The sequence below is a fragment of the Semicossyphus pulcher genome, unplaced genomic scaffold (genome assembly GCF_022749685.1).
Source record: "Semicossyphus pulcher isolate SPU_LCO1_2020_fin unplaced genomic scaffold, fSemPul1.0.p SCAF_22, whole genome shotgun sequence".
Lineage (NCBI taxonomy): Eukaryota > Metazoa > Chordata > Actinopteri > Labriformes > Labridae > Semicossyphus > Semicossyphus pulcher.
In genome coordinates, this window is record NW_027211696.1 from 19904611 (window position 1) to 19917227 (window position 12617).

The window sequence follows — 12617 nt, forward strand, 5'->3', positions numbered from 1 at the left end:
TAGGTAGATAGATAGATAGATAGATAGATAGGTAGATAGGTAGATAGGTAGGTAGATAGGTAGGTAGATAGGTAGGTAGATAGGTAGATAGAAAGATTTGAGATGGTTTTGAGAGACTACTACAAATACTGATTATAATAATTATAATAGTTTTGTAATTACGATTTAACTTAAATCCACATTCTTATATCATTTCATAATTTCTTACATCAAAGATTCCAGAACATTTTTTTGCGAGTCTTAACCCCAAATTGACCTTTAAAGGAGGATTAGGTCGTTAAAAAAAATCGTCCAGCCAAATAGAGCATCTTCAAAGTCACCAGCAGAGGTCAGGGCTGAAAGTATTCCGGCACCGTGCTGGTTTTCCGGCGTTCGGCGTTTGGCTGCGGAATTTTTTTCCCCCTATATTTGAAGAAAAACGTCTTGATCACTTTCGAGTTCATGAGTTCGTCTGCCAATGATATGAGAGGAACACAACTCTCCCTCTCTCAAACTAACATTAGTAGCCAATCAGAAGTAGAATGGGGCGGGTCTTGGAGAAATGTGCTTCAACCGAGTCCTATGCTGCATAGATGCCTGAGCGGAGAGGTCACGTAGGAAAGTAGGATGGAGGGTAAATTCATGAAGCCTGGGGAAGACGCCCTCCTAATTTATAAAGGATTAAAAAATAAATGGCGCTGGGCGTGGATCGAAGAAATAGGGAAAGACGGTAAGCCTTTTGGTAGCTGGTGCAAGAAGTTAAGAGAAGCAGGTGCTTGCTTCTGCACTTTGTGCGCAAGAAAGCTAGTATATGCAACTAGCGGTAAAAAAGTGCTTCCACGTCACGAATCCGACCCTGCTCATCAAGCAGCTGTTCGCGCTCTCCAACACACAACACGATGACCGTGTGTGTGACCTGAAAATACGTGTGTGCACGTTCATCGCAGAACACGACTTGTCTTTCAAGCTTTAAGCCTTTTGTGTGTTCATTCATGCATCTAGTTTTCTTTGTGATGTTGTCATAAGAATAGCGTTACTACACCACTGATTGTCACCTTGTGATGTAGGTCATCTTGTAACCTGTCAAGGACAAAGCTTAGCAGCAAAACCCCCCCCTGCAACACACACACACTTTGTCTATGCCCAAAATTAACTAGATCTAAATGTATAGTATTGATCATTTCCAGCATGGTCATTTTATTTAACTGTATTAAAAACAATCTTGTAAGTGGTGCGAGTGTCACCTTTGCTCTGTGTGTGTGTGTGTGTAACCACCACTGCTATTCTCACTTCCTGCCAAAGGAACTTCTGCATCAGCATTTAGGTCGGTGTGTTTCATAGTGTTTTGATTTGTAATAATTCTCCTGCTATAACTGACACTTTGACATATTAAGTCTTTAAATGTCTCATTTAACTTCATACATCAGGCTATATATGTATTTACCTTCAACACTTCAATTATCTCTTCTGACCTTTCTGGAGCGTGCGGAGGTGTCACAATCAGGGTTTCCCCAGGTTGTAGTTTTGACTCAGTAGTTTGTAACAAAAACAGGAGATGTTGCAGCACATGCAGATCTGATTGGACACAGCTTCACTCACAAACTAACCACCTGCAGCCTTGATGTGGGGGGATTTTCTGGGTCAAATGAGCTCATAGTATCAGGAGAGACAACACAGACAACATTGCATCATTAATGATCAGAGGTTATATGTAAGATTTTACATGTATTCATCAATCAAATATCCTTCTTTATTGCCAATGTGTGAAGGGATAGTAGAGGAACTGATAAATTGAAACCCTCCCCAACTTCCTCCGTCGGCCCCAAAAACCCGTGGGCTGATTTTCATGTAAAGCAGTCGCAACGTTTTTTCCGCGAAACAAGAGGATGTGGCATATCTGCGTGCTCGCCAGTACCACTGCTGAGACCTCGTCTCCTCCACTACAGTCACAGTGTGTAACACGAGAGCTGTGAATTGGAGATGGAAAATGTTAACAAACGACCGGCACCCACAACAACACAAAGACAAAGTACACACAAGAATAAAAACATAAATAGGTTGAAGCCCGTCTGAACGAACAGGAATGTGACCGACGTCTGGGGGAAAACTAGAGTCAACATCGGCATCATGCGAATCATGGAGACCTTAGATTGCTTTTGGGGATCAAACTCAACTTATTGTTGTCATAGCAACAAAACCCGCGTTCAGCTTTTTCTCACCGCGTGCAGCGTTTTTTCTCTCACAGCACAAGTGCTTCATCCCAGCTCTCTCCAGCCGCCCTGCCCCGCCTGGCTGATGATTTTCTGTTTCGCCGGCGTAATTTGCCGCTTGGTTACGAAGCACAATGCCGGAGTCACCCAGTGTATTTATGTTAGAGCTAGTTAGCTAACCTTAGCATGCTCGCTAACGTTACGACAGCCAAAATACCATCTGTGTGTGTATGTCAGTGTTGTCAGTGTAGCTTGACAAATAACATCACCAGCGAACATGATACTAACTGAGGTATTCTGACTAACAGTGTTGATTTTGGACAACATGATGCCGGTCCATGAATGCGTCTCGTCAGTGAAGAGTAAACAGAGCCGGTGAGTTCTGAGACTGAGCATGCTCAGTTTCGTGTGTCTTCGGCTAAAACCCCAGAAGCTCGTTCATGCGTGCGAGTGTCTGCGCGGATTTTCTGAAAGTTACATAAAGGACCTTTAAGTATTAAAAACCAGCAGCTTGATAAAATTGCCCGACTCAATCTCAAATCTTTTTACAAACACCTGCTATAAGGTAAGTCATTATAACTCATGCTATCCATCTCATCCATTATCTTTACCTTTCATCCTGTTCAGGGTCGCGGAGGGCTGGAGCCTATCCCAGCTGTCATTGGGAGAGAGGCGGGGCTACACCTGGACAGGTTGCCAGTTGATCACAGGGCTGACACACAGCTCTGTAAAAGCTATAAAAAAATAAGAGCCCACTCCAAATGTTCCTTAAATCAGCATCTGTCTCTACATGTCATGGCCAGCCCAATCCAGACATGACCCCCACTGAAAACCTCCTGAATGTGATCAAGAGGAAGATGGATGGTCACAAGCCATCAAACAAAGCCGAGCTGCTCCAAGAGCGGAGTCTACTGTGGCTGAACAAACGTAGAAAAGATCGATGAAAGTGACAATCGGGTTAAAATTCCAAAGAGAAAGCAAAGAGGGTAGGCGGAGCTAAGCGGCTGCTCTTCCAGTCTCTGTAGGTGTTCCACAGTAATCTACTATGACTGAACAAACAAAGAGAAGATGGATGACTACAGATACAACTTCAACAAGAAGTGAAAATACAAAGAAGAAGAAACAAACTCGACGCTCAGATGAAGCAAACAGTCTGAAAAGGAAAGCGACCGTCAGCCAGGAAAATCAAGAGTTACAACATGTGACACTGAACCACAACTTGAAAGGACCCTAAAAGGAAAGTATGAATTAAAAGTTAGAATCTGTTTCTTTGCTTATAAATGCTTTATTTTTCTTATTATTATTATTAGCCCACTTAGGGAACAGCAGGTGCATACCATCTCTATTTGTTGACGTAGTTTCTGATGCCTCAGCCGTGCTTAAGAGGATTTTTGTAAAAGCTTTGTTTAAACGAGGTTCTGTGTTCTCTAAAGGAGCGATAAAAGTTCATCACCTCCTCTGAGGAAAAGGTTCGACAGATTCCATTTCTTCTGTTTGAAACCTTTGTGGTTTCTGGTGTTTGCGTCAGAGAAAGTTACGTGTGATTGAAACGCCTCTTAAGGAAGTAGAGACAAGAAAAAGAGACGCTCAGTCAGGCAGTCAGCAGTGCTGTGACAGCTCTTCAGTGAAGTGAGAGACAATGAGCGACTTTGACCTTTTCGACGCTCTGCCGGAGTAAGTTAAATGATTTCTTTCATTTGGTTTCTTCCTAACATTGAATTACTTTTAAATCATTTTTTTCCAAATGCTTTTCAAACTGGAAAATTCTAGAGTGAAAAACTGGAGCTGGGAGCATTAAATCTGTGTGACATATTTTATCAGCAGTCATGAGCACATGTCCTTTCTGAAAACCTTTTTTTTAATTGGCTTCTGAGAAGTTTTGACAAAACTATTACTGCATTTACTTAAGTACAATTTTAGGTACGGCTGTGGCTCAGTGATAGAGTCGCTTGTCTCTCAATCGGGCTTGGGGGGGGGACTCCAAATTGCTCCCAGTGGAATAGCCATCGGGTATGAATGAGAATAGATCTGATTGGAAATTGGCACCTTTTTGCCATCAGTGTGTGAATGACCGCTTACTAACTTGCTCTTTGCTTGTGTTGTATTAAATCTCAGCTGTACGTTGCTTAGGACAAAAGCGCTTGCTAAATGAAATTGTCGTATTGCAACGTTGTAATGAGTGTGTGAAAGGGAGAGTGTGGCACGTACTGTAGTGTAAAAGCACTTTGAGTGGTCGGAAGGCTAGAAAAATGCTTCTTCTTGTACTTCTCACTCAGTAATTTGACCGCTTAAATTCCTTCACAATTTTTTAATGATTTAAAGCTTAAACATAATTTTTAAGCTAAATGATAAATGAAGCTACCCAGCAGTATATAAAAGAAACAGCACCTTTATCAGCTGCAACATTAACTGCAACAAAGAAGCATTAATCTCAGTTTTACAGTCCAATAATAGAACTTATATTTCTCTGTACTTTTGACACTTTGTGTTTTTTTGATGCTCAAACTTTTGTACTGTGACTCAGGATGTTTACTCGTAACAGTATTTGTACGCTGTAGTTTCACAGGGGGGAAGCCCTGTTTTACATATCTTGAGGTCTAAATAACTGTCAAATAAAAATATGAATTTGCTCCAGTAGGTTGATTCAGCTGGCAGCTTTGAAACAGGCTGGGCGCAGTGTAATCCTTTGGGGCAAGTGCAGCGGATCAAAACACATCCACTAAAAGTTCTTGTTGTTCCCACTGACAGGCTCAGATTGTTATTCTAAGTGTGTGACAACATGACAGAAAGGACCCCTCCAGAGATAGACCTTTTTGTTACAGAGGAAGATGACTGTTTTAACCACACACAGACGTTACATCGCTCTCTGCACACACACCAGACTCCATTGACAAAAACGCTAACTTTACTTTGTACAACTTTTTTGTCTATCTCTGCCCAGTTCTGTTATTTGTTTGTGTTTTTGTGTGACTCTGGTGTTTTAATTGGTTGGTTCAGATCCAACATTATATGTGTGTTACACACAAATACACAAAATACTGAGCAGCAGTCGCCCAACAACACCTTCGCTCTGTGAGATTAAATCACCATTTTTGTCAATGGAGTCTGGTGGCTTTGAATAGAGTCTGACAACATTACAGAAAGGATCCCTACCTTTTGTGTTAAAAAGGAAGATGCTTTTTTGACACCAGAATCAGCCATTGTGTTGCCCCCTTCAAAGCCACCAGACAAAAAAAGTAATGTTACACTACAGAGCAGAGGAGCTGCTGATCTACCTCTGCCTTGGTTGGTTTGTTTGCATTGTCACTGTACTTTTAAATGGTAAATGGACTGTACTTAAATACATGTCACATTCACCCATTCACCCAGGCCTAAGTGTCAATCTCCAATCAGATCTATGCCCATTCATACCCGATATCTATGCCTTCGGGAACAATTTGGGGTTCAGCGTCTTGCCCAAGGACACTTCGACATGTGACTGTAGCAGTCAGGGATCAAACCTTCCAATTGAGAGACGAGCGACTCTACCACTGAGCCGCAGCTGCCCCAGGGGGAAAGCCCTATTTTACATATTTTGGCTGTCTAAATGAGTAAGTCAAATACAATTATGAAATTGCCTCAGTATATTGTATATTATATAACAGCTGTGAGACAGACTGTCTCACAACACAAAACCACAAACCTAATAGCTGGTTGAGGCGATGGTGGATCAGCAGCGGCTGTGTTTTGCACTATAAAATAATAAAGCACGTTGTATCTAAATTAATATTTTAGAGTCAAACAATAACACAAACACAGGTAGACCAGCAACTACTGTGTTAAGAGGAAGATCAGACTCTACCTATCAGAGCGTGCAACACAACTGGGCCCTAAGTCGCTAGCTACCAAACTCCATTCGGTCCGCAGAGTCCCTTTCACCTTTAAGGGCAGCTTCACACCAGCCTTGTTAAGTCCGTGTTGGTCCCTCGGTGCGGTTCATTTAGGTGGTGTGAACGCTGGAACGAAACTTGTTCACTAGAAAAGACGGGTCTCGGTCCGTTTCCAAACGAACCACGGTCCGGTTTGATTCTGGTGAGAACGTAAACGGACTTAAAGTAGGACCAAATACAGGAAACAAACCATAAAACTTTGCATTGTAGTGTTTACGGGTGTTGACATTTGCAGAGACACGAGCGGTGAGCAGAGGACAGACGTGCGGGAGCAATGAGGAAATAGTAATATGAGCTGACCAAACAATTTACACAAGAAAACGGAGGTGTTCAAAGTGCTCAGTGAAAAACTAAAGGAGAACTGAACTGCGAAGCAATTTCGGTTAAAAGTAAAAAATTTCGACAACAAAACATTAAAGTTCGCGATCGTGTTGAGTGTGATTGAGGAGTGTGCGCTCTCGCTTTGTTTGCTTCAGGGAGTTTTCTCACGTGGAAATTCTTTCCAGTCAGAGAGCAGTTTCCTCGTGCATCAAAATGTTTGGTCTGCTGGTAGAAGCTGCCATGTGAACACAAACAAAACCCAGAGGGAAAACAACTTTGGAACAATTTGGTCTTTGATTCAGACCAAACAAACAGACTGTAGGTGTGAATGCGCCCTAAGAAACAGCTAAAGACCCAGCTCTTTCATGAACACCTCCACACTCCATGGTATTGATGCTGACTTTGTTCCCTCCTGTCTTGATCGTTGCTTGTGTTAACTCTCGCTAACATTGTTGTAACTTAGAATAACAATCTGAGCCTGTCAGTGGAAAAAACAAGAACTTTTAGAGGATGTACTTTGATCGGGCGCAGTTGCCCCAAAGGATTACATTGCAGACATTAGAGCTTGTCTCGTGGCTGATGGCTGTAGATCTACTGGAGAAATTCCTAACCTTTTTGCGTACTTCTATTTAGACCCCAAATAATGTAACATAGCGCCAGGGTTTAACAAGGCCAGGGAACAGAATTCCTCTCTAAGAAAAAGCATTTAAAACTATGTGAGTGTATATCTGAAGTTGGTATGTTTTGTATTACAGCTCAGTGGACTGTGATAAGGAGGAGTATAAAACCAGCTGCTGTAACAAAATGGTAAGATGAATTGTAAATGTTGTACTACTACTACGGATGTCTACTTTTCATTCTGAAATTATATGTGAGATTCCTGGAAGTCAGTGTGGTGTTTGTGTATTGGTCTCAAGTTGATTTGTAACCACAATCTGCAGCTCGCTCTGCTTCTTGTGTGAAGCAGGACGTGGTGATGATGTCTGGTTTCTCTTCTGTTTTTTTTTCTCCACAGGATGATCAGACGAAAACCAGTCCACTCGATGAGGGACTGGACCTGGAGGTTTCCCACAACCCGAAGAGCTTCCAGTGTGCGGTGACCCTGATGCTGGCAGGGAGCAGGTTTAAAAGGCTTCTGAATTGCTCTGGCAGGGAGCTCTGCAGCGCCATCATGGAATGCTTCATGGAGGGTAGGTAGTTAAGATAAGAAAGAAGTTTAATTATCCTGAACGAAATTCTAGTGCTCCAAAATTACAGCACGACGGCAAAGTGCCTAACGGTATGATATTAAAGCTAACTGTACGGGATAATAATGAAAAGTAATACTTGAGAGAGCTGAATTGAAACCAAACTTTTGGTTCCAGAAGAACAAAAACATCCTTCAAAAGCCCACTGAGATTTTGTGGGTTACAATCGGACCTATGGTTTTTTCTTCGTGCTTGTAGATACACTGAATTGTGGAGGCCCTGAGAGACAAAAACAGAAATCTGGTGATCCATTTTCTAAGCAACATTGTAGCTTTTCTTAAGAATATTTCAGAGTTTCTCAGTTCCTGAAAGCATAAAAAAATGTTGTTGACTTAGCGCCATTTTCTGCCAGATTGCTGGCAGGGCGCTGGAGAGAGCTGGGCTGGAGTGCTTGTATGGTGAGAGAAAAAACGCTGCACGCAGGTTTTGTTTCTCTGACTACGATAAGTTTAACTTACTACAGAGCTGCAAACAAGCCTACAACGCGCAGGGCGATAAAAGCACAACACTTACCAGCAACATTTAGTGTCCTGCCAATCTGCTCCCACAAATGGGCTCCTCTGTCTCTATTGTGATGCTGTGTGTTTGTCATATCGCACAGCTCCGGGTAGACGGAAACAGCCAAAACAGGGCCCCACAGGGCTTCCGTAGATATCGATATAAACCATTTCCAGAACAAAAAAAAGCCTACCTTTGTCATGATTGCGTGGTTTTTGAGCTGCTTTATGTCTGTCTGGATGTGACGTCATGCCTTCAGCTCTGTTCTCATTTCACACCATCTTTTCTGAAAGCTTATCAAACATCTGTTTCCATATTTGCACAGAAACAATCGTGGAGAGGACCGCGGGGTTGTGTAAAAGTGGGAAAATATTCACTCGTGCCAACAGTGAGCACCAGTGCACCCTGTCTGACAAGTCAAAAAAAAGTATCGTCCTTGCCGCAGAAGCTTTGAAACTGCAGGCCTACCAACTGAGAGCTGGATACGAAAACAGCAAAGGTACCATCATTTTATACGTCATACTAAAAAATACTTTACTTGTGAGGTACACTTACAGAACAAAAAAGAGATGACAGGGTTTATTTTGCCGACATATCTTTAGGGGTGAAATCATTCAAGGACCTTTAACACAGGACTGGACCTCTGGGCAAAGTTTGGTGTTCTGTAAATAACTAAAATAATAATGAAAAAATAGCAAAAACAAGAGTTAAGAGCTAAAAATCAAGTTTTCACAGTGGAGAAAAAACAAATGCCCTCCAATCCAGCACTGACGTGATTTATTGAACATTAATTCACTCTCTCTCTTTTCCCACTTTAGTGCTCCTTAAAATGTCGAGGTACTCCTGTTCTTCTATTAACGGTCAGACCGTCCTGCTGTCGATCAACCAATCATACAAACTTGTCTGCCGGCAGAAAGGTGACGAAGTGGAGCTGGGCCTGGAGGTAAGCTACATTTTTATCTCAAAATTGTTTCTCTTCATTTTGACTTGATGTCATATTTTTGTATTAAGTATTTAGAAATTTTGACTTTTCACATTTTTTAAAAACTTTTTATCTCATTATTTTAACTTTTGAACTCATAATTATGAATTTTGTTTCTACATTTTTACATCGTCATGTTAATTATAACATGATGGTAACGTCTTGAATTCTTTATGGTATTTTTTACTTTATCATATAATTTATTTTTTCTACATTGTCATTTTAATCGTATATCTTAGATATCTTATTTTGACTCTTTAACCCAAAATCTCTTTAATTTAACTTTTAAATTTGCGTTTCGACTTTTGTTTCTGAGTTTTTACATCATGTCAACTGACAATGTAGAATTCTTAAAGTTTTATTTTTACTTTATCCTATAAATTCTATTTTTTTTCTCTCATTATTTTGACTCTACGTCAAAATTCTGACTTTATTTTCTATTTTTTACGTGATCGTGTTTTTGATCATAACTTTTGACTTCACCTCATATTTTAAACTTTTTATCTATAAGTTTGCCCTTTCTTTAACCTCAAAATGTGTTTTTTTTAATCTCCTACATTTTTTTATTTTACCTTTTCTTTACGCAAATATCATAAGTTCGACCTTTTAACTCAAAATTTGGGCTTTTTTCTTGAAATTTTAATGTATCTTATCATTTTATCTTATTATTGCTTAATTTGGACTTTCTCTCATTTCTTTTTTTCAGCTCTATTTTTTTTCTAACTTTCTTTACTTTTATCTCATAATTTAGATTTTTCTCATTATTTTGACTAACTCAAAATTTTTTCAAAATTTTTACATCGTCATGTTAACTTTTCTTTAAAAAAAAAAAACTTAAATGTTTTTTTTGTAATTTAAGACTTTATCTCATAATTTTGATCTTATCTTAAATGTTAACTTTTTATATTGCAGTTTTTACTTTTTATCTGATACGATTGACTTTATAAATAATTTGAACTTTTTGATCTCTAAATTTGTACACCTTTTTTTTTTTCGTAATTTTTACTTTTATCTCACAGTTGAAAAAGTTTTTACTCAACATGTTCATTTTAATTACGTCTAACACGGTCTTATTTTTCTTTCTTACTGTCAGAAATTCTCTTCCATGAATAAAAGAATGAAAATGAAACATTTCTTCTCTGTTTTTCTTCTGGCAGAAATGTTCTTTGGAACTACAGGATATCAGCGAGGATAAAACCCATTACCTTTTCTACAAGAAAGCTTCCGACGTTACTTTCTTCACTTTTGAGTCGGTCCGCTTCCCCGGCTGGTTCATCAGCACCGATAATGAGTCTGAAGGACTATCTGTGGATATGTGTAGACAGGAGGCTGTCCGTCTCACCCAGTTCCAAAAGGACTAAAATGTATCCACTGCTCCCTCTGATGTGTATACAGTATATCCAGAATTATGCTTTTATGTATTTAAAAGTGTTTCCTGCCTCACCACTAGATGGAGCAATCGTCTGAATAGTTCCCTGAGCTTGAGTGATGATGCTGTCAGTAGTTGTAGAGATATTCAGTGTAATCCACTAAAGCTAGTTTGCCTTTATATTATTCAAATCACTGATAAAATTCTAGAAATGTATCGCGTGGTAGAGTAAGCTGTAGCAGGATATTCCTTCTTATTCCAGTAAAGCAACTTGTTTATATGAAATATATGTATAAATATGTTTCTCATGTGTTGTTCTGTTTTATTGTAACAACTGAATAAAGACTTTTTTAAAAAAGTGTACAAGGCTAAACATGCACTTTTCTCTCATATAAAGCTTTTTGTTCGCATATTATTCAGAACTGTTTTTTTTTTTAGGTAAACAAACGATTTAACCCGGCTGTAAAAAGCACAAAGCTAAAAACGGGTTTCAACTCTATAGAGCTACATGGCTCTCACATGACGGCAATGCTACAAACATAAATTGAAACTTCAGGGCGTGATACATTGCTGTGGATTTAAAAAGTAGTTAAAATGAGCTCAAGCTTAAACGCCTTCAGCAGTAAATGCAACACACATAAAGGAAGAATGAGTCATTTCCTCTGAACAGTTACAAGTCATTGTCAAATGTTCTCCTGTTCCTTGACTTCACTTTGTACGTGTTATTCTCGTGTCATTCTCATGCATTTTATATTGCACGTTAATAATGAAGGCTCAGTTGGGCGAGAGCGCGAGCATGTTTCCCCCGTCCTCGATCTCAGTTCTTGTTACCTCATAATTATTTAGCTCAAAATGTGTCATATAATGTCGATGTTTCTGTTTAGACTTTTTATTACTCAAAATTCTGACAACTCAAGTCTCAAGCAAGTCTCCAGTCATTTTTTCTTGGGCAAGTCAGGTCAAGTCACAATTTATGTCAAGTCAAGTAGAGGCAAGTCTAGTCACTTTTTTTCCACCCAAGATGCAGCCCTCTTACCTGTAGTATCAACACAAGGTGTTAGCAGCCCGTCTAATAATGATATTATTGGCCAGTTTATATAACCTGTTCAAAAAGTATGACAGTGAATTGTATCTGTGTTATCTTGGCACAGACGCAGCCGTGATGATGGTCTGCTCTGAGACCATGTTGCGTGGTAACGAGTACGACTGATGAGGATTCTATTTGGGGGCTTTGATGTTGCGTGTTGCCATAGCGAGGAGTTTGATTGACAGCCAGTCATCCAATCATGACAATCACATACCGGGGAGCTTTTTGAGTCGTCCAATCATGACTCTCACTTTGCGCTGCGTACAGACAGGAACGTGACAATTTTGCATTTGAACAACAGCTAACATTCAAGTCATCCGAGTCATCGTGCCTCAAGTCAAGTCTAGTCTCAAGTCTCAAGTCATTAACTTACAAGTCCAAGTCGAGTCTCAAGTCATTTATTTTTTGTCAAGTCAAGTCGCAAGTCATCAAAACAGTGACTCAAGTCAACTCGAGTCCAAGTCACCAAGTCTCAAGTCCACATCTCTGGGCCACGTCAAAGAAAATAAATCTGCGATTACGTGAAAAAAGACGTAATTTTACGAGAATAAAGTGGTAATTTTAGGCCTCGGTTGGCCTGTATCTTATTTTGGAGGGTAAGATCAGAAGAGCAGCCGCCTGCGCTGAAGTGACAAAGATCATATTCATGTAAAATCACTTCTCAGAGTCCTGATCGTTCTGACAAAGTGGTGCTGATGCTCTGAAAGATCATTTCGTATTTGTGAAGCCTACACTCATGTCTTAATATAAAGCTGTGCTTGTGCATTACTCGGTAAGAGATCTCGCATGTTCTCGCAAGGTACCTGTATACTGTGTGTTCCTGTGCCGTCATTTACAAGCACAGCTTCACACGTTCCTCATTATAGTGCAGGCGGCTGGCTGCTCTTGTGATGTTTCCCTTCATTATAATATTTAGGCTAACAATAGCCTAAAATTACGACTTTATTCTTATATCTATGATTTTTTCTTTTTAATGTGGCCCTAATACTCCACTT

General features: G+C 39.9%; 1 protein-coding gene across 1 annotated transcript; it reads left to right on the plus strand.

The window, feature by feature from the left end:
* Positions 1-3805: 3805 nt before the first annotated feature.
* Positions 3806-10866, plus strand: il1b (interleukin 1, beta). The gene is made up of 6 exons (XM_069673753.1): positions 3806-3863; positions 7195-7246; positions 7455-7629; positions 8510-8683; positions 9003-9127; positions 10324-10866. Exons 1-6 carry the CDS (start codon positions 3829-3831, stop codon positions 10525-10527), a joined length of 765 nt encoding a protein of 254 aa, XP_069529854.1. The 5' UTR covers positions 3806-3828; the 3' UTR covers positions 10528-10866.
* Positions 10867-12617: the final 1751 nt, after the last annotated feature.

Coding starts and splice junctions, on each gene's coding strand:
- il1b (XM_069673753.1), top strand. CDS start 3,829: ATGAGCGACTTTGACCTTTTCGACGCTCTGCCGGA. Junction 3,864..7,194: donor CTTTTCGACGCTCTGCCGGA/GTAAGTTAAATG, acceptor TTTGTATTACAG/CTCAGTGGACTGTGATAAGG. Junction 7,247..7,454: donor CCAGCTGCTGTAACAAAATG/GTAAGATGAATT, acceptor TTTTCTCCACAG/GATGATCAGACGAAAACCAG.